The sequence below is a fragment of the Danio aesculapii genome, chromosome 2, assembly GCF_903798145.1.
Source record: "Danio aesculapii chromosome 2, fDanAes4.1, whole genome shotgun sequence".
Classification (NCBI taxonomy): domain Eukaryota; kingdom Metazoa; phylum Chordata; class Actinopteri; order Cypriniformes; family Danionidae; genus Danio; species Danio aesculapii.
The window spans coordinates 52815218-52837387 of record NC_079436.1 but is presented as its reverse complement, the minus strand read 5'-3'; the positions used below and the strand labels follow the sequence as shown (position 1 = coordinate 52837387).

The 22170-nt window shown below is 35.9% G+C and overlaps 1 protein-coding gene across 1 annotated transcript in view; it reads left to right on the top strand.

Annotated features, from left to right (window-relative positions):
- The window catches only part of rab31 (RAB31, member RAS oncogene family), a 28583-nt gene extending 6802 nt beyond the window's left edge, over window positions 1–21781 (top strand). The window contains exons 3-7 of the mRNA XM_056445670.1: window positions 917–998; window positions 6803–6874; window positions 8920–9026; window positions 13833–13942; window positions 18816–21781. Of these exons, the coding sequence (XP_056301645.1) occupies window positions 917–998; window positions 6803–6874; window positions 8920–9026; window positions 13833–13942; window positions 18816–18913 (469 nt within the window). The 3' untranslated portion in view covers window positions 18914–21781. The remainder of the gene's footprint in view (window positions 1–916; window positions 999–6802; window positions 6875–8919; window positions 9027–13832; window positions 13943–18815) is intronic.
- The last annotated feature ends 389 nt before the right edge of the window (window positions 21782–22170 follow it).

Genomic DNA, 22170 nt, shown 5'->3' with positions numbered 1-22170 from the left:
ATAGATAGATAGATAGATAGATAGATAGATAGATAGATAGATAGATAGATAGATAGATAGATAGATAGATAGATAGATAGATAGATAGATATATATATATATATATATATATATATATATATATATATATATATATATATATATATATATATATATATATATATATATATATATATATATATAGATATATATATATATAGATATATATATATATATATATATATATATATAGATATATATATATATATATATATATATATAGATATATATATAGATATATATATATATATAGATATATATATATATATATATATATATATAGATATATATATATATATATATATATATATATATATATATAGATATATATATAGATATATATATATATATATATATATAGATATATATATAGATATATATATAGATATATAGATATATATATATATATAGATATATATATCTATATCTATATATATATATATAGATATATAGATATATATATCTATATATAGATATATAGATATATAGATATATAGATATAGATATATATATCTATATATATATATATATATATATATATATATATATATATATATATATATATATATGTGTGTGTGTTTTTATGCGCAAATATGAAAAATGTGTGAATGTCTCCAAAATCCGTGTATGCAGTGAGCATTTTGCTGTGAAAACCGGTCACACGAAACAATTTAATGCACTCGCACAAATGCTCCCAAATATATTTTGAGGTCGCATAGATAAAATTTCAGGCGCATATGCGACCAAAACGGTTACAATTTCGAAATAAATAATTATGATTATTTTTATTTACTATGTGTAAATGCAGTAATACATGTTTTATTTTTTTAACTATTATTCATAATATATGATTTATTATTTGTATTTTGTTTTTTAGTGCATCGTTTTTAACTAAGACCGTCCCCTGTGGAAACGAACTTCACAAATTTCTGATCTGGGACACTGCAGGACAAGAGCGGGTGAGCATGTCTGTTTTGTAAACTGTTTTATAAGAAATTGGAATTTAGGTGCGTGGTTATTAACAATTATGAATATTCTGTTACTAATTACTCACCCTCATGACATTCCATTCTCCTGAGACCTTTATTCATATTCCGAACACGCATTATGATATTTTAGATGAAATCCTGGAGCTCTCTCATTCTCCATAGACAGCAAGCGTCCAGAGATGATTGAATATTGTCAAAACATTCCATGTGACGTCATTGGATTAACTGTAATCACATGAAGCTTTAAAGAACACTTTTGTGAAAAGCATTAAAGGTCCGAGTATACTTCCAAATGAAATAAAAGAAAAGAACTAAAAGGACATAATTTAGGACAAAATCTGGCCAACACAAAGTTTTTTGGAGTTTGTTTCATTAGTTCAAAGCTAACTTTTTGAGGAAGTATGTTTTAGTCCAAAACGCCTTTGAGCTGCCATTTGTCCATGATGACTATAAAATCGGTGGGTGTGATTTGGAACTCCATGCTTTGTATTCATGAAGTTCAGAATCAGACAGGAGAAAAATACGCAGCACAACAACACTAAGTTAGCAACCTGAATACACTGGAAGGTTGAGTAGCAGAGCTGTACAGATGTATCCGCACCTGTTGCTCGCAGACGAGTTCACAAACCAGTTGAAAAGAACAACCGCATCACACAACATCTGATAAAGTTCTAAACATTGTTCCGTTCCCTGTCTAATATAAAGCAATGTGCCGTTTCTTACAGAGAAGGGTGTTTGTTAAATATTTATGAAATTGTTCTGCCGCCATTATTGTTGTTTAGCAGTACACTCAAGCAGCACAACATATTTACTACCCAGCCCACTGCATCGTGGGGGTGTAGGAGTGTTCAAAAATAGTACACCATCCCTTAGCCTTTTCAAAATAATTTTTGCCCTCGAACGAAGAGTAAAAATATAATTTAGTTTGAAGTATACCAACGTCTTAAAGTCGTATCTTGCAGATTTTCTTATTAGCCATGAGAATTTGTGATAATTACTGATACTTAAAAGAGACCAGAACTAGATCCAAGCTCAATGGTGATCTTTTTAGTGATTGACCCAAAAATGCTATGGAAAGTTTCCACTTGCTATTAGGAGGGAAGCGACTGTTTTTAGATCCAAGCTAAAAACTCACCTACTCTCAATGGCATTAAAAATAGTTATAGATATTTGAGGTTCATATCAAATTTTAACTTTAATTCTTAAAACGTGCGTTATGTTGCGCATGAACCATTTTTTTATACTGTATTTATGCTCTCTAAGCCATTACCTGGGGGCAGAAGACAGTCAAACAAACATTTTGACTGTGATGGACTTGAGAATTGTTTTATGTTGTGGTTTCTTTAAAGTTTACTCTTTTAGATTTGACGAAATAGACAATAAATCTGGTTTTGTAAAGCATTTTGGTTGGCTCAGATGTGTTTATACCAAGCTTACTATAGTTAATAAAAACGAACGAAAAACGAAAACTAGAATTGAAAAAACATTTTTGTTAACTGCAATAAAAATATAAACAAGTGTACTAACAAGAACTAACTGAAACTGTATTGTGTACATGCAAAACTAACTGAAACGAACTAAAATTATAGCAAAAACTTTTTTCGTTTTCGTCTTTGTTAATGTATTAAAACAGACTATATATCTTTTAGAAGTAAATCTATTTACTTCGCCCTGCTCTTTCTTTGACCCGTATGACATCTCAGGCCTCGTTTACACTAATGCGTTTTCGTTTTAAAGTTTTGCTACGGTTACACCATCCGTCCACGCTTCGCCTGAGTTTTCGAGTGCCGAAAACGGAGCGTTTTGGAAACGCTGGAGTACATCTTCAAAGGGAACACTGTACTTTATATCTTTACGTTGTTTCACTTTCTTAACAATAAAATAAAAACATGATATAAGGAACTGCTATTTTCATTTTGATATTAATAAATTAACAGACAGCAGAAATGTTGAGGCGTCGTGCTGCATATATGAGCGTCATTTTCACTGTATACATATTTATAACAAAACGGAGCCTTTAACATGACTGCCTCCCTTCATTTTCATTGAAAATAAGAAACATACCCTCTCTCTTTTGCTGAATATTAGTTTTAATAATCAATAATGGCCATTGTAAAAGTATAACGCACAATAAGTTTATACATTATAGGAAATAAAGGCAAGCAATCAGTCAATATACAGAGTGTTCGTGGTTACATTAATTATTAACTTAACTTTGCGCCCATCCAAAACACGTCACTTGAGAACAAGTAATAGATTTAAAATACCAAAGTCGGGGAATATGTCGTTAAATATAGACAACAAGATTAATTAAATATCACGTTTAACAAATATAGTGAGATTAGATCCAGCGGTAGATCCTTGATGAACAGTCCAACGAGCACAGCTCTCATCTGGCTAGATATGCTGCAGCGCATGTGTGTGTGTGTGGTCAGGTGATGTGCGTTTTAAGTAGTTTGGTGTAGACGGATAGTTGTTCAGAAACGCTGGGTGAAACGCTAGTGTGGACGCTGATCGTTTTCATTCTAAAACGCCGTTTTAAAACTAAAACGTACTAGTGTAAACGGGGCCTCAGAGTCTGTAATCCTGCTGATGCCATTGGCCAGATCAAGCCGGTCCTCCTTTTTTTTACACATTTGTAATGAATTGTTCTTTTTAACAGGATCTTCTAAGTGAACCAATTGAACTAATTCACCAAATTGAACTGAATCATTTGAAATGATTGGCGTCTCCAGTAACGTCAAGCACTTATCCGAAAACTGCCTACTTATCAAGTTGCCTGATACCCCCTCTAACTCGAAATAAACCAATATATACCAATAAACCAATATAGAGTTATTCAGTTATTATAACAGTACACTGAGATAAGATTTGAGAAGCGGTGAACCAGTAATACTGTGCATGCGTGATTCAGTGAATTGAACACAAACAGTACAGTACATGGCAGCCTGCTGTGATTGAACTAAACTTGAACAACTGCAACGTGGGTAAAACTAGGGCTTAAATGAGAGGATCTGATGAAACGCAAGCTTGTTTCATAACAAAAAATCATAATGGAATTTAAATGAGTGAATCATGCTTCAGTTGGGTTGCAAAACTTAATTGAAAGAAACTTTTTCAGATCATGGTGACGTTTAAACTGACTGAAATTATAATTGCTGACCACATATTTTTGGCATGTTGAATCCTAACTTGGAAAGATTTACACCAAAAGGTCTGGTTCACGTTAAGGATCCAAACTTTCCATCATAACTGTGTGTGTTTAACCTCAGAAGCAGCCTTGCACACATATTTTACTTAAGGCAGGTGCCTTGTGGGCTGTTGTATTTGAAGTTGAAGACGGGTAGATTGTATTGGTAGAGTGTTCTTGTGTCATAAAATGTAGCCTATCTTTGGTTGAGTTTTTATTATACTTTATTTATTCTGATGATTTTTAATCTTGCACCTAACAAATATCCTTATTTACAAAAAAAACTATAACTAATACTAACACTAATAAAAACTAAACTAAAACTAAGCAATTCAAAATATAGAAACTTGTGTTTCTTTATGAAATTTGAATTTGAGTTTGAAAACAAAGTCAAACCAATTAAAAACTAAAGCTAGTGAAAAATCTATAACTATTATAACCTTGGTTTATACAGTGATTTATACAGATTTCATTAGCGTTCACTTTAAAACAATCTAAATTCCATCATTTATGATTGGAGCATCTTGTGAGTCATTTTATTTTTAGATGAACTATTAACTTGGGACAGATTTACTGCAAGTTAGACCCCCGTGTGACACTTGACATCATTTTGTAATTAAAGAAATCTCATTTAATTTTCAGTCCAGTTCAGAGTTCACAGTTTGAGTGAGTCATTGGGTGTGGTGGAAGTGTGTGTGTGTGTGTGTTTGGGAAGTGCTGGCGTCACTTGGTGTTCACGTCTGTATGTTCACTGTCAGCATGTGTGTCTGTTCAGATCACTCGGAAAATATGCGTCTCCTCTGAACTCGCTCTGACATCACTGACATTTACTTCTTTACAGCAAATCTCTGCACTGAATCCACCTCAGTCATCCCAATGTGCTTTATTATATCATTAATACTGCATGATTTTAATTAACCGAATGTTTTCTATTTTTAAAGAGATGGTTCACCCAAAAATGACAATTCTTTCATCATTTACTCTGCCTTCGAACCTGTTTGAGATTCTGGTAATACTTTAGTTTAGCTTACAATTTATGCTGTTTACCACAGGCTTATTACCTACGTATAGGGGGATTACCAACCTATGTCACACATGACGTCACACGGGTTCAACCTCGCATACTGGTTGCAAAAAAAGACTGGTTGCAATAGCAAACAAGTCATGTTGTGCAGTTGGATGCCAAAATCGAGTATATCGGTATATTTTACCGTACCTCACACTGCTTTAAATGCCAAACCGCAGACGTCTTTGGCTAACAGTCATCATAAGAGCTGAATGGAGTGAGGACCTAATTAAAAATGCTCGACTCTGCAGTTCTCATTTTACATCAGGTAAGTTCATGCTATGCTGAATCATACACATTACTTGTTTTTGATTGCAGCAATGATTTCAGCAAAAACAGTTAAATATGGTGAATTAAAGTGTAATGTTAAAATGTAAGTTCACATACCCTGCCGTACAGGTGCAGTTCGCTGTCAGAATGCAGTTGTTTTGCTTGTTGATGATTACCCAGGCCTTGTACAGTTCCGTCTTCTTTCCTTGTCTTTGGGTAGACAAAACCTCGGTTTTTAGCACTACATAGTGTTAAATCTGGTAATCATGGAGCATTATTTCTTGCACACGACCACACAGAACAAAATTGTAGCCATCAAAGACTTGCTTTTAACTTCTCTCTTGTAAAATCACTTTGAGTTTCAAATGAGATAGTTGTATATTTCGGGCTGTATGCTTGGCCATTTCATCTTATCCAATATCCATTGGGAGGTTGCTATCGCAAATAGACCTGTCAGATGAACGCCACTCACTTTAATTGACTTAATTTTGCTGAATAACTGTGCTTATCACTGGGTGACAAGCTGTTATAATACGCTGAAAGCATTATATAGTAAATAATATATAATCAATATAACTTATCTCTAATACAACAACAAACTCTGTACCGCATCGGATGTCATTCGCTTGCTGTTAATGCTTGCGCTCCTGAATTATTATTATTATTTTATTTTAATTTTTCTGCAACCGCATGCATCCTGAATGTTTACAAACCGGCAATTCGTCTATTATTAAAATATGAACTGTTCATAAGTAGTTATAAAGCATGATTAAAGCATTATTACCCTATCTAACCCTTATTTTGCATCCCTAATCCTACTCAAAACCTAAGCCCAACTTCTACCTTACTAACTATTAATCAAAAGCTAATTAGTAGTTTATTAAGCTAGTAGTGTTAGTTAAAGATTTGTTAATACTGTGAATTGTGACCTAAACTAAAGTGTTACAATGATTCTTTCTTCTGTTGACCTCTAAAGAAGCTATTTTGAAGAAACCTGTAACCATTAACTTCCATAGCAGGAAAAACAAATAATATTAAAGCCAATGGTTGCAGGTTTTCAGCTAATATCTTTTGTGTTTGGCAAAAGAAAGAAACTCATACAGGTTTGGAACCAGATAAGGGAGAGTAAATGATAGCAATGTTCAGTTTTGAGTAAACTAACCTTTGAATTAAAATTAGTCATCGATTATACAATCTTTAAAAGCTTTTTGCATTGACAAAGTTCATCTTTTTTTCCATCCACTGCAGTTTCATTCGCTGGCTCCCATGTATTACAGAGGCTCGGCGGCAGCTGTCATTGTTTATGACATCACAAAACTTGTAAGTTGTAGTATCGTGTATTTGTGCAATTTATTTTCAAGATCTTTCCGTTTTAAAAGCATGTTTTACTGTTCTTTACTGAAAGGATTTATGATGATCATGGCACTCTTCAATGTTTAAAAACTTTTGGTAGTTTTTGTATATACAGCGCTCAGCATAATTGAGTACACCTCATTTTAAAAATGAATATTTTGATTCATTTCTCAGTGAATATAGGCAATGTATTTTGGTGTATTTAAACAAAACCGATTTATTAAGCAGATATATTTATTGAAATAATATTTTAGTCACCAAACATATTTAGAAATTGAAAGAATACAATTAAATTCAAGCTAAATATTGCAGAAAACTAAAACAAAATTTTCTCAAACTTTTTTTTTTCTCTCTCTTTTAAAAAAAATTTGTATAAATTTTTTTTTATAAAATATTAATTTAGGTGTACTAGTTTTTGGACTGTTAACGTAAGTTATTTTGTTAGATAAGCTCCAGATTTGGCTCCAGTACTGACTAATCTAATGTATATGTACAAATATGATATTGTATAGCTTCCTATTAAAAATATGAATATAAAAGAGTGATTTATTAGGGGTGTACTTATATATGCTAAGCAACTTTTAAAAACCATAGAGCTTTTTTTTCTTTCTTTCTTTCTTTTTTTAGTATTTGATTTCCAGAGATGCATTCTCTATCTTTGAATGTTGCTTGTTATCTGTGTTCAGTGCATGATATATAAGGCAGAAAATCACAAATGTGATCTTGTTTATATCTCTGATGCGTTTCCTAAAGAGTAACACTACATTGACTTTTTTTTTTTCTCAGTAATTTTTGCAACAATCTCAAGAATGTCTCAAATTGTGCTCAGCTTTTCTGAAACAAAACATCTCTTCTTTGGAGATTTTAATATTAAAGATCTTAATATTGAAATTTCTCTTCATATTTCTCCAAGATCAAATGATCTGTGTTGCAATCTTAAATGTTATTGCTCTCAACTCTTAGTAGATGACCATAGATATTTACATTAGATGTCGCCTATGCTATTGTTGTCTATGGAAGGAATGCATCAATAGAGCCACCATTTTAGTACAGGGTAGCGCTCTTTTCAAATGAATGCAGGACCAAGGTGCAGTGGAGGACTGGCCATCGGGAGCCAGAGATATATATACACAAATGTACGTCTATGATCTGTTTTTTTTAATCATGAAAATTATAATTTTACATCACTTTTTTACATCGATGGTTAAGTGACCGCATGGGTATTGTCGGTAAAGAACGTGTGTTTGTGTGCATGGAAAGTCCTATCCTCCCTCTATGTTAAATTTGATCTAATCCATGTAAAGAAACACACCCCTCCTGCTTTCGCATCTCATTCTAACAGAGGGCACGATTCGTTTGTCAATGAATCTCTGTTCTGAATCTCTCTCAATGTGCACATCCACCTTTTTGATCTAAATGTTGTATAACATTTGAAACATTCAATAATTTAGAGTAGACAGAATGCACATTGAGCACATTGAACTGTTATGTTATCAGACACTCTTAACCACCATAAGTTACTTCAAAAAACTAGCCGTTACTTCACTTAGCCAACAATAATACACGTTTCTGGCACCACAGCGTCTTTTCATATTTAATTTACATTGTTTGCTGATTTTATTCAATAAAACTAGCATACTCTGAGAATTTAGTGCAAGTTGGTTCTCCTTAACCTTATGGTCAGTGCAGTAAGTGACTGTATTATCATCAATAACGTTAATTGTTGAGCACAAAAGTTTGTAACATACAAAATCGTAAAAAACTAAATCTTACATATGAAAGGTTCTGCCTTAATGCTTTGTTTTCTTTGTTTGCTTGTTATTACACCCGTACACAGCGCTAAAGTCCAGCATCTTCAGATTGGCTTTGGTCTTGACTAGTGCGGATGAATGACATTTGTCCTGGGAGCACTGTACAAATATGGCGGCGATATTGATGCATGCTCAGAGTCCATATGATGATATCTAGTGTATACATCTATGGTAGTGTTAAAGAGGGTTTGCTTTCTGCAGGACTCATTCCAGACGTTAAAGAAGTGGGTGAAAGAGCTGAAGGAACATGGGCCGGAGGATATAGTTGTGGCCATCGCTGGAAATAAGAACGATCTGGGTGACATCAGGTTCATAAAGCTTTCTTTCTCACTCAAAAATTATTAGATTCCCTGAAGTTTCTTTCCAAAACTCCAGCAGCTCTTGCTGAGTTTCCAATGTGACATGACAATATCACATGGATGTTTCTGCTGTACATCGGTGATGCAAATCAACATGCTGATTAATGTTTGTGCTAAGGATCAGTTGAATACGTTTACCTAGTATGTGTCTGGTTAGTGTGGTACTATATTTGCTATTGGCTGCCACCAAAATTACATTCTTCCATACTAAATAGTACGCTAAAAACAGTATGCGAAAGTAATATCAAAAGCCGCTTTTTCACTATTGTGCCAAACCGTTCTAAGAACACTTCGGTACGGTTCCGGTTGTTTCCCCACTGAGCCTGGAAAGGCGCGGCAAGATTCTGTGTGTTGACGTTGTGGCTCTGTTACCGAGTTACCACAGCTGGCTCAGCAGAAGCACGCTAGTCAGACATCCAATAGTAAACTACACTACATTTAATATAAAAAATGATACAGGTCTAAACGATACAGTTTGAAAAGTGTTTTAAAACCATAGAGCAGTCTCTGGCAGAGAAGGGAATCACTGGCCCACCACATTCTTACAAACATATTGTATTGTAAGTTATTATTTCATTGACTTGAATATAGTTAACCGTGTATGGTATAATTAACCCGTCATCTAAAATCATCAAATAATATAGGCTAATAGCCTATTGTTTTATTCGTGGCAAGAGCTTGATTAATTTGACTGACATCCTACGAGACCTTTATTTCACCTGACTGAGCATGAGTTTATTGCATGCAGTGCTGTATTTGGTAGCACAAAACTCGCTCTGATCCGGGTGATAACTTTACCAATGACTGCATGCACTGCTGAAAGACTTTTTTTTTTCTGCTGCGCATCGAATAAAGGCGCGTTTAAGATCATCGATGTCTACAATCCACAACAACATTGCTGGCTTATATCCATGAAACACGAACTTTCAGACTTTTTGAACAAGAGAAAATAATCGCACTTTTTAATTCAAAGCCTAGGCGGCTTGTTTTTTTATTTAATGACAGCTATACCACTTGAAGAACAGTTACGGCGTGTTGTGATGTCGGCCGTCACCGAAGAAAATCTTTTTTTCAATTTTTTGGACTTTGCTTGAAAGCTTTACTGAGTGGTACTGTAGCTGTCCAAGGTACTGTTGTAATATTTAATTTAAAGCCTATATATGCACCAATAAACAAGTCAAATGAATGAATAAACAAAATAAATATGGATTCTTAAATGTCGGTATTGATTTTACTCAAAAATATCAATACGTTTTGACAAATGTTTTATAAAAATAAAATGAGCAATTTTCAACATTTTAGCTATAGGCCGTTATACGATTCAGTTAAATAAAAGTTGGACATTTATGGGGCCATGTAACATGTTTCTGGGTATTTGTTGTTTTTGTTCTCAGTGATCTTTAATATATACTGGGTAGCGGCGCAAAATATTTTCTAAAACGTCAAGTAGTAATTTGTCTATAGCTCGTTACTTAATTATGAAGAGAAAAAATTATTAAAATAGTAGAAATAAAATGATAAAAATACAAAGATAAAAGAGCAGCATTTTGCTAAATATAATAGTCCTTTATATGCTTTATATCCTGATGTGTTGTTTCATATTCGTTCTTTTTAACTTAATGCATTCGTTATTTAATGTTTGAATACTGAAACAAATAACAGCCATCGCATAAAAGGTAATATTTTACCATCAAAATGTAGTATATTTTATAACTATCAACTTTTGATCTAAAGCCGCTGTGTAATTTAATTGATTGTTAAAAATGAAATAATTTAAGTGCTATATTTATTATTAGTGAAAGTGCCCACTGACTTTTGACAAGGCCTGTCCAAAAATATACTTCTGCCACTAATACAAATGCACTATTATTGTTGCATTATCATTGTTTATTTTTCTGCTATGTGCGGAGATTTGAAATATATTATTTATTTCCCCTCCAATCATTTTCAATCATCATGTTACATTGTGGTAATTTTTCCTCCAAATAAAATTTGTCCAGACCCGCGCAACATATGACCTTCTAAATAAATACGGGTGCTGTGACGTATCCATATTTAGCACACCTATATGAGAGTTGCTTTCGCTTTTACACATAAACATTATAAAACTAGTTTCGTATATCATTTAAATTTGAATGAACATAGGGAGCTGTTTACATTGCGTTACCAAGGCAACTACTGATGCGATTTGTGTAATGATTCAAAGAGCTTTGTTGCAGCACGACAGTGGAAAATGAAACCGTGTCCATGCTGTCTGGCATGGAATGGAACGGTTCAGCATAAAGAACGGTTCAGCACGATAGTGGAAAAGCAGTTAAAGACTATACACAAGTCATGTCACTCGTATTAGTTTTGAATGGGGAAAAGTGTAAAGCCTGGTTTATAATTCTGCGTCAAGTGATCGGCGTGACCTACAGTGCAAGCCTTGCGCATAGCCGTTTATTTATACTTCTGGGCGCTGTTTCTGTTGCTCTGCAATACACTACTGAAACGCTAGCTGGCAGTAGGTGTCCATGTTTCTCTGTGTCGAGTTCCTTCGCTGGTGTTTTGTTTTGTCTGAACGCTTCCTTAATGTACAAGTGGCTCAAATTCACTCATTTTGAGGCGGGAACCGGCGGACGTGCACGCTCGCGCGGCTCTCACCTCCGCCCACACTCGTCAGCGATACCAAGCCGACCAATCACAGAGCTTGAGCTACGCATACGCGTTACATTTTTTGAGAGATGCGCATCAGCGACGGCGAGGGGCTATGCGTCCACACGTAGGCTGTGCCGTAGCATGCGCGTGCGCTTGACTTAGAAGTATAAATCAGCCTTAACGGTCAATATAGTGAATGAAGCCCCACCTACTAGTACAGAGACCAATCATTGATTGCTATAGAATGACGTTTCTCCGGGGGAGAACTCGGACCAGACGTGTGCTTTTACGACAGTTTTTGTGGTCAACAAACACACTGGAATCTCAACAAAAACTTGCTTCACAGACATAAGAAATAGATCCACATAAAGCTTACGGGAGGTACAGTCCATCCTGTCAAACACACATCACATGACAGCAACTACTCCAAACTTGTAAACAAAGAGTCACTTTTATTTCTGGAGGAGGTTTGCCATCAAGACTGAGTTGTGGATTACTTCAAAAGAGCAAAAAATATTCAGAGGATGATAATGTGTAGAACGGCCAAAAATTAAGAAACGTGATCTTGTTTCTTTCAATTAGCTCAGGCAACCTCAAAAAATGCCGATTTTGTTTGATTCGAACGTTCAGAAACGAAACTTATGAGAGACAGCTGTTGCTTAATTTTATTGGTGATTCCAAATATGTAATGTAATCGTAAGCTTGGATAACAGTTTTGGAGAATTTGAGGTTTCCTCATTCAGACAGAAAGCCTAAACATACTGCCCAAGAGGCGCTTCAAAGATGGCCACGTGTGAATTGACTCGCTTTAAATGGACCTTGGTACTATGTCCAAATTCATAGAATTTTAAAAAACTGTATGCGAGGAGTACCCAGATGTCCTACTACTTCCAGAAAGATTCTGAAGTGCGCATCTAATTAATGCTATGCTATCCCATCATGCAACATGAGAGAATGGGAGTGAAGCAACAGAACTGACACAGATAGGTCACATGATAATAACAATTGGCAGCTGTAGTACTTCCCAATTCTATTCATACTACTCGCGTTCATACTATATAGAACGTACTTTTTATAGTAGAACGTAGTACATACTGGAGTAGTAGGCGATTTCTGACACAGCATTTGTGTATGTTTCATCCTCTTCATTTAAGCTTGTTATTCCACAAATATATTTCCTAATTGCAAAATTGGGCTTCTTTAAACCATTTACCATGGATATTTATATTTCTGCTGTTTAACATAACATATAAATTATATTTACATGGTTGTTGAAATGGTGGTGTGATGGCTCAGCACTGTCGCCTCATAGCAAGAAGATCACTGGTTCGAGTCACGGCTGGGTCCGTGTTGATGTGGATTTCTATAGGTTTCTATAGGCACTATAGGTGAATAGAATAAACTAAATTGGCCATTGCGCACGTGTGCGTACGTCTGTGTGTGTCTGCGTGCGTGCGTGCGTGCGTGCGTCCGTGTGTGTGTGTGTGTGTGTGTGTGAGCAAGAGAGAATTTGAGTGTATGGGTGTTTCCAATTACTGAGTTGGGGCTGGAAGGGCCTCCGCTGTGTAAAACATATGCTGGATAAGTTGGCGGTTCATACCACTGTGGTGACCCCTAATAAATAAAGGGACTAAGCTAAAAGAATGAATGAATGGTTGTCGAAATATCTTACTATAATGCTTTTCTACAAAAAACATGTATATTGCATAAAGCAGGGGTCACCAAACTTGTTCCTGGAGGGCCGGTGTCCTGAAGAGTTAAGCTCCAACCCTAATTAAACATCTGGGCACAATAAGACTCATTTTTATTGGCCATTGTGCTAGTTTTGTTGTGGAAACCTGGCAGCCCTGTTTCTGAGTATTTCAGCACCTTCAATTATAGTTTTGCTGAGACTGAAATTGTTAATTAAGCAATTTTCTGTTGGACATTTTTAATCATGCTTAATCACTTTGCTTTTATAATTTTCCAGTCTTTGCGTCAGTATAATTACTTGAGCTTTGCAGGTAGTACAGTGTATATTATAAGAAAACCCTTTGATGGTTATTTCAGTGAAGAAAAAGAAATGAATGAGCTGATTTTTTTTACTCATTTGCAATTTTTTTTTGTTGTTTTTTTTAGGGAAGTTCCAACTAAGGAGGCGAAAGAGTTTGCAGAGTCAATTGCAGCCATATTTATGGAGACCAGTGCCAGAAATGCTGTAAACATAGAGGAGCTGTTCCAAAAAATCAGTAAGTGTTAGTAAGTGTTTATAGTGTTCTTGTTTTTTAGGGTTTACACATAAATGCATTACGCATTTATAAAAGACTCATTTGTCTAGTAGTCAGTGATGATGCAGCGACTATAACTTGCATTTTATTAGTCATAACCATCACCTCTGTGTCACATTTGACATCAGTTTGTTGTGAACGACTGAGTTTCATTAATCAACACACACACACAAAGTGTGCGACAATGACAATGGGCTATATGCACAGCATTTCAGTTCAATTCATGTTTATTTCTAGCTCTTTTACCATGTAGATTGTGTCAAAGCAGATTAACCTAAAAGTTCTAGTAAATTGAAACTGTCAGTCCAGTTTTTAGAGTTGAATTTCATTTTAGTTCAGTTCAGTGTGGTTTAATTTTCACTGCTGAAAGTCCAAACTAGGGATGAGGAGTCGACTCCAAAAGAGTCGATTCCTCGACTTTCAGTGGACCAAGTACCGGAGTCGACTCCAGGACAGTAATCGACTCCCAGAGTCAAGTCTGTTTTTTCAACAAAGAAAACGTTTTAGAAGTAAATGGCGATTCCCAACCTACAGCTTCAATTATCCAAAAATAATAGATACTTTTAATAAGTGAAAACAAAGCACACAGGCTCAGATTAAATACGGCGAGCAGTTAGAATAGAAATAAAGAATTCACCACACTAATACAACAAATAATCTGGGGCAGGAGATAGGAGACGCTCGGAACAACAGCAGCAGCGGCGGCAACAACGACAGAGATTTGTGACCTGCACTGAGCAGAAGATGTTTTTGATGTGTTCTATAATAAACTCTCCTAGTTATCTAAACTAGACAATTAAAATATGCTGTAAAAACGTGTAGGTTGATGACTTTTTTTTTTAAATTTATTTATATATATATTTTTTTTTTTTGACTGCAGATGATTTACTTATGATTTACTTAGAACTGCACAATGTTGCAATTGACGCAGGATCATTGTGTAAAGCCCGATATAAGTCAACATGTTTAATCCTTGCACTATTTTTTTTCAATTCAATTCTATTGCGCTATTTTAAGTGAATGTAAATGCAGTCGATTCCACCAACTCCAAAATTAGGAGTCGAGAATCTTAGTTGACTCCTAAAACACCCGGAACCGATCACCCCTAGTCCAAACACTGAAGAGCAAATCCATCGATGCGCAGCTCCACAAGTCCAAAACCAAGCGAGCCAGTGGCGACAACAGGGAGGAATAAAACTTCACCAATTGACGAAAGTGAAGGAAAAAAAACCTTGAGAGAAACCAGGCTCAGTTGAGCACAACCATTACTTCTCTGGCCAAAAACAGCAAGTGTTTTTCTGCCAACGATAAACATCCAGTGAAAGCTTGTTGTGACTATTTTCAACTTCATAAGGTAGCTTTTACAGCATTGAAAATGTAATTTCATCAAACAGAACTCACCATTGCACATTATATGAATTTCTTGACTTGCTTCAACTTAAATTTCATAAGCAATATCATTGTTTTTTTTTCTTTTGTTACGTCCTGACCAGTCTAGGGTTGGTGGGAACAATAACAAAAAAATTAATAAATTCAACTTTTAAATAATAAATTTGGGGTTTTCCCCTTCTCCTGTCCGAACTCACAATGATCATAACCAGATTATTAAGGAATAACAAGGTTTATTTTTTTAAACAATAAAGATCTCGGAAGCATCTCTTTAGAAGGGAATCCAGGCTAAAATAGCAAACAAAAAGACCGCTAACTTGCGGGGAAATAATCCTAACTTAACTGCTAAAATAAAGTACCCGAAATCAAATTACAACAAACTTCCCTTTCTCCCTCGCTGCCACAAACCAGGAGAAAACGTTTTTAAAGTAAATGGCGATTCCCAACCTACAGCTTCAATTATCCAAAAATAATAGATACTTTTAATAAGTGAAAACAAAGCACACAGGCTCAGATTAAATACGGCGAGCAGTTAGAATAGAAATAAAGAATTCACCACAGTAATACAACAAATAATCTGGGGCAGGAGATAGGAGACGCTCGGAACAACAGCAGCGGCGGCGGCGGCGGCAGCAACGACAACAGAGATTTGTGACCTGCACCGAGCAGAAGATTCCTCCTTTTGTTCCTCTCATCTGCTTATCCCCACGCGCAATTATCCCCAATTAAGCACAGCTCTAGAGAGAGAGACCTGCGTATGCTCCACAGCGGTCAACACAACATCAGCTCCAGATGCATAACAAATACAAATCTATCTCTCTATCTATCTATCTATCTATCTATCTATCTATCTATCTATCTATCTATCTATCTATCTATCTATCTATCTATCTATCTATCTATCTATCTATCTATCTATCTATCTATCTATCTATCTATCTATCTATCTATCTATCTATCTATCTATCTATCTATCTATCTATCTATCTATCTATCTATCTATCTATCTATCTATCTATCTATCTATCTATCTATCTATCTATATATATATATATATATATATATATATATATATATATATATATCTGTCTATAAAATAAATGAGCAAATAATTATTACATTCTGTAACGTAACACTTTTTAAATGTTTATTTTGGTTGCCATTCTTATTTAAAGCAGTTTTTTGTTCCATGTTCTTCATATTCTCTTCGTCATATGCAACATATTTTTTTCCAAGGACTACTACAGAAATTGGCTGTAGGTCAATATAAAGCTCCGTTAGGCTGGAATAATCTCCCTTCTTTTAGGTCAATTAAGACATTTAGCCTTTTCAGAACTAATTTATTTAGTTTATTGGAAACTACTTGTAAATGTTATTAATTTTAGTTCCAATTTAAATGTTTATTCATTATTTGTGTATAAAAGTTAGCACTGTCGCCTCTCAGCAAGAAGGTCACTGGTTCGAGTCCCAGCTGGGTCAGTTGGCGTTTCTGTGTGGAGTTTGTATGTTCGCCCCTTGTTTGCTCCGGGTGCTCCAGTTTCCCACCCAGTCTAAACACATGCGCTATAGGGGAATTGGATAAACTATACTGGCCGTAGTGCATCTGTGTGAAATGAGTGTGTATGGATGTTTCCCAGTACAGGGTTGCAGCTGGAAGGGCATCCGCTGTGTAAAACATGCTGGATAAGTTGGCAGTCCATTCCGCTGTGATGATCCCTGATTAATAAAGGGACTAAGCTGAAGGAAAATGAATGAATGTATATCAAATTGTTTGTACTTTGTGAGTATGTTTCTGTTTGCTTCAGCTTTAGATTCTGGGAGGTGGTTCGGGTCAAGTGTGCTGCTTGTTTGTTTGTCTGTTTGTTTTGATGTGTTGTACTCTGTTTTGATTTACGTATTTCTTAAGGCCCGTGCACACAGACGTTTTTTGCTCGCGTTTTCCATCGACATTTAACGCCTCGTAAATAAAGGCGTCAATGTGATCATGCACACCAACGCGCAAAACTGCAGGCGTAAAAATGTCATTTTTAAAAAAATGCCTCATGCTCGTTTTTTTGTTTTGACGCGCCGCATCAACCTTCTCCACCAATCAGATTGGCTTTTGTTCACGTGCACAGAGCTGCTGAAGTTACGGTAAACGGCACTTGCAGGCACTCCAGCTCAAAACTGTCAATGTGAGCGTACGTTGAAGAAAATGCCTAGAGGCGATATGAACGTGGAGCTGCTTATTGCTCTGGTGAACAACAATCATTTCTTCATTGCTAGAGCTGGAGCTGCTGCTTTAACCATCCATAACAACAAGCGTGTCAACTTTGTCGTCTTCTGTGTTACAAGCGGGTGTCAGAAGCTCAGAGTTGTGTAGCGCCATCTAACGTCAAGGAGTGATTTTGCATACTCTTCTGCTCGATGCCAGTGTAAATCGCTTGTGTTTGAATCCGGAAAAACGTCTAGAAAAACGCTGACGATAAACGCAAACGAAAAGAGTCCCGGTGTGTATGAGCCTTAAGGGACCCCCTCAAAAATGAGATGGTTCATCTAAGGGGCTATCCCATTTAATAAATTCAGAATTCAAATTTAATTAAAAAAAATATCAGTTAAATAGAAGCATTTATTTATTTGTTCGTAGAATAACATAAAAGAGCTGTTTAAATGCGCAAGCACCATCAGGAGCAGCAAGAGAAAGCTGTGGTAAAAAAAACATCCATATTTTGAAGATATGGCATGGAACAATGGAATCAGTGTTGCCAGATTGGGCGGATTTGAATTAGATTGTGAGGGTAAAAGATGGCATGAACGGGTTGACTAAATTTGGGCGGTTTTGAATTGTAAATTTTTTTTTTTTTTTTTATGCAACTTATTTACCAAAACAACTGTGTGCTCCTATTCTATTCAGTTTGTAGTGACCAGTGCATAGTGCAAACCACGTGGGCCCACCCACAAGAGGAGGTGAAGGAATTTTATATCAAAATCTCCCCTTCGCGCGCACGTGCATCACGCAACGCCTACAATTAAACTCACAGCGGTTTATCATGACACTTTTATTGATAATTTTTTTCCGCAATTGACAGCAAGAACAAACATGGCAGTGTTGTCTGATTGACAAGCAGCACCTAATTATGTTCAAAAGAATTTAAAACACCCAATGGTACGAATATACCCATTTTGAATGTAAAACATCAGCTATATCTGGCAACACTGAATGGAATTTAATGCAGTACTTCTTGTCCTCTCTGAGACCCACTTTATATATCATATCTAAAGCATGCAGTACAGATCATTGGTTTTAAGCTGATCAGATCTTAAAAGTTGTGATTTTTATAATGGCACGATAGCTCACCGAAAGCGCCTTAGCTGTCTTACTCAAAATAAAAAAAGTCCCTGTGCATATTACCTCATAGTTTGAAGCACAGCTGTAATGTTCTCCCATCTGTGTGTTGTGCTGTAGGTCGACAGATCCCTCCGCTGGAGAACACGGATGCAGACAGCCACGAGTCCTTCAAACTGACTCGACAACCTCCTCCTGCCACTAAACGCTGCTGTTAGACACTACAAATGCCCTACAACATGGATCTCAGTGGGATTGCACCCCCTGTGGTACTTTTAAAACAATTCAAAGTGTGTTAAAGGGGTCATGACATGAAAAGTACAATTTCCTTTTGAACTTTTGACATATTAGAGGTCTTCGTACCATGAAAGCATACTGCAAATTTATTAGCTTACATAACATCCTCATTATAGGCAAAGCATTTATTTTATTAAGCTCTTACAGAATTGCTCATTTGGAAATGAAGTGGAATGTGATGTCACACAGGCACATACAGATGAAGTCAAAATGATTAGCCCTCATGTGGTCTTTTTCAAATATTTCCAAATTCTGTTTATCAGAGCAAGGAATTTTTCACAGTATTTCCTATAATATTTTTTTCTGGAGAAATTCTTATTTGTTTTGTTCTATTTGGGCTAGAATAAAGGCAGTTTCTAATTCTAAACCCTTTTAAGGTCAATATTATTAGCCCCTTTAAGCAACATTTTTTTTCGATTGTTTACAGAACAAATCATCATTATACAATGACTTGCCTAATGACGATAACTTGCCTAATTAGTCTTTAAATGTCACTTTAGATCTCGAGAACTCCCCTGCTTTAGTAGCTAATGAACAGATAGTGATTGCTCTTAAGAGATAACTACTTACTAGGAGCATGTCCATGGTGCCGATTTGTATTAGTCAATTAGCTTAAGTTGCATGTTTTTGGACGGTGGGAGGAAATCGGGGAACCCGGGGGAAACCCACATGAGCATCGGGAGGACGTGTAAACTCTGCACAGAAACGTCAGCTGGCTTGGTAAGGACTAGAACCAGTGACGTTCTTGCTGTGAGGCAACAGTGCTAACCACTAAGCCACAGTGCCAACCATCTAGGAAAGGAGGAGGAGTAGGGGTGGAAGGCGGGATTCTTCAAAATGAAGATGGCTGTTATATGAAACTTAGGGTATTTATAGTGGCTTAGGAATCGTCTGATTGGTGAATCATAAATTGGATAATGTGGGACCAACCGCAAGCAATCATAAGCACGTGATCTTCTCGTAATTAGTTTATAAATAAGCTTCACTTAGAAATCGTGAAAAAAAAATATACAGGGGCGTAATAATTCTGGAGGGCTAATAATTCTGTGCAACACCTCCAGAGCATCACCGAATACAATTTGTAGTCTCTTTTTTTTTTTGTCACGTGACCTGGTCTTGTCAACAGTACCAAAAAAGAGAGATGAACACAAACTGTACATTTTGGGCTCTTGAAATCCATAAACAGCTCCCTGCTGTGTTTTTTCAGCCTTCATGGGAGATTACAGCCATCTTGTGGAGAATCCCTCGATTCAGTCGTTATATTTAGTATCTGTTTCTTTTACTTGTAATACTATTTGTTGGTAGATATAATGTATTTATTCACTTCTGTGCTTTATACTTTCACTTTGCACTTCAATTTGTACTTTAATTGCACTTAACTGCTAATTAGAAAAAAAAAATTAGTCAAGTATTCACCCTATTCTTCGGGTGTGAGCGGGTGCCACCATTTGAATCTTTTTGGCTCGAGACTTCCGGTCTTATTCACTTCTATTAATTTTTAGACATTAAAAACAGCTTGATATGCTGCCTGATGTTGCAGACTGACATTTACTTATTATATGACTCTGCTTTGTTTGTATAATCATGCAAACACTTGTTTGTAGAGCAAGTAGTTTGACCATTTTCTGCAGTTTATTATCCCTAGTCATTTCTCCCATGGGCAGCTGAATCGGACGTTCTGAAACGATCACAAAAACGAGCGCACTTCTGCATTAAAGAATAAGGTCAATAGGTAGGGTTGTTACAATACAGGAATTCGGTACCAATCGATGCTGTAATAAAAAAAATAAAAAAACGTCCATACCCCACTGACATTTGAGTGCATTCTTAAACAGCGCTGATTTGCCATTGTGTCCACGTGCTCAACAGAAATGACTGTGATTGGCCAGGAAGGTCATCAGGTCACCAAAATCACCGCTGTTTACTGAGTGTAAGCACATATACAGGGACACTGGAGCGTTTTAAAGCCTCGATCGCTCGTATGTCAGCTTATAGACAAGCCAGCTGATCGACGTGACTTTGAAACACTCCAGTGTCTGTGGCTACACTCAGTAAACAGCGGTGAGTTCGGTGAACATCACGGTAGGGCAGTGCAATTTGGGGAAAATATCTTAATTGCAATTTTTTTGACAGATATTGCAATTGCGGTTTAATTTACGATTTAATTCAAGCTTCAAGCTGATTTTAACTTCATTCTAGCCTCATCTCAATAATCTGCAAGCCGTGGCAACAATTCTGCAACAGCTCTAAAAATGACCTGTTTTTGTTCAGTGTCTGTGACTTTGAAACCAAAATATTTTCATATTACAAAGGCTGTTTTTCTATGATATTAATTTATCTAATAGTGCTTCTGAAGCAGCAGATGCCATAATCCCACTTGTCAGAGCTTTCCTGTTTGTTTTCTTATTTTGTTTTAATTGTGGGCATAGTTTGGTTAGGCAATTCTGATTGGCCAGAACGAAATTGTGCTCACTCAATTGGCTAGTACACACAGACTATTACACACAGCAGGCAGTCATGCATTTGCTCTGGGTGGGGGAAATTACATACAAATATATTTCACATTGCAGCCTTTTGCAATTAACCTCTTCGCAAAGTTTCTGTGCCAGTCACAGACATTTCTGTTGAGCACGTGAACACAATGGCAAATCAGTGGTGTTTAAGAACATGCTCAACAGTGCTAACTTGAGTATTCATTGGTACCTAATTCCAGATTCACTACAACCCTAGGTATAGGTACGTCAGATTAGAATAGGCCAATAATGCTGCTGTTTAAAACAAATGCACAATTTTTTTTTTTATTCTCTGAAGGAATTCTGTAGATGCATGTCTACCTGTTGGTTAGTCTATCCTGTTGCAATCTATCTATACTATCTAGTATTTTGAAAAAAAAAAAAAAGAGAGAGAGAGAGAAATCACTGACCTTGTGACTTGGTGGGCAGCAGGATATGTCATTGGTTTGCCTGGCAAGGGGCGTTCCCCTGTTGGTAAAATCACATGAAAGCTATCAGTAGTTATACATTATTACATCATAGGCTCCGCCCACTGATTATAATCCCCAACAGTGTCTATAGTGGATACATTTTGGACATATAGTGGATACAAACAAACAATTTGATAATGCTTTATAAGTGACAGTTTTATATGAAAATAGTAATATTTATTGTGCAATAGCATT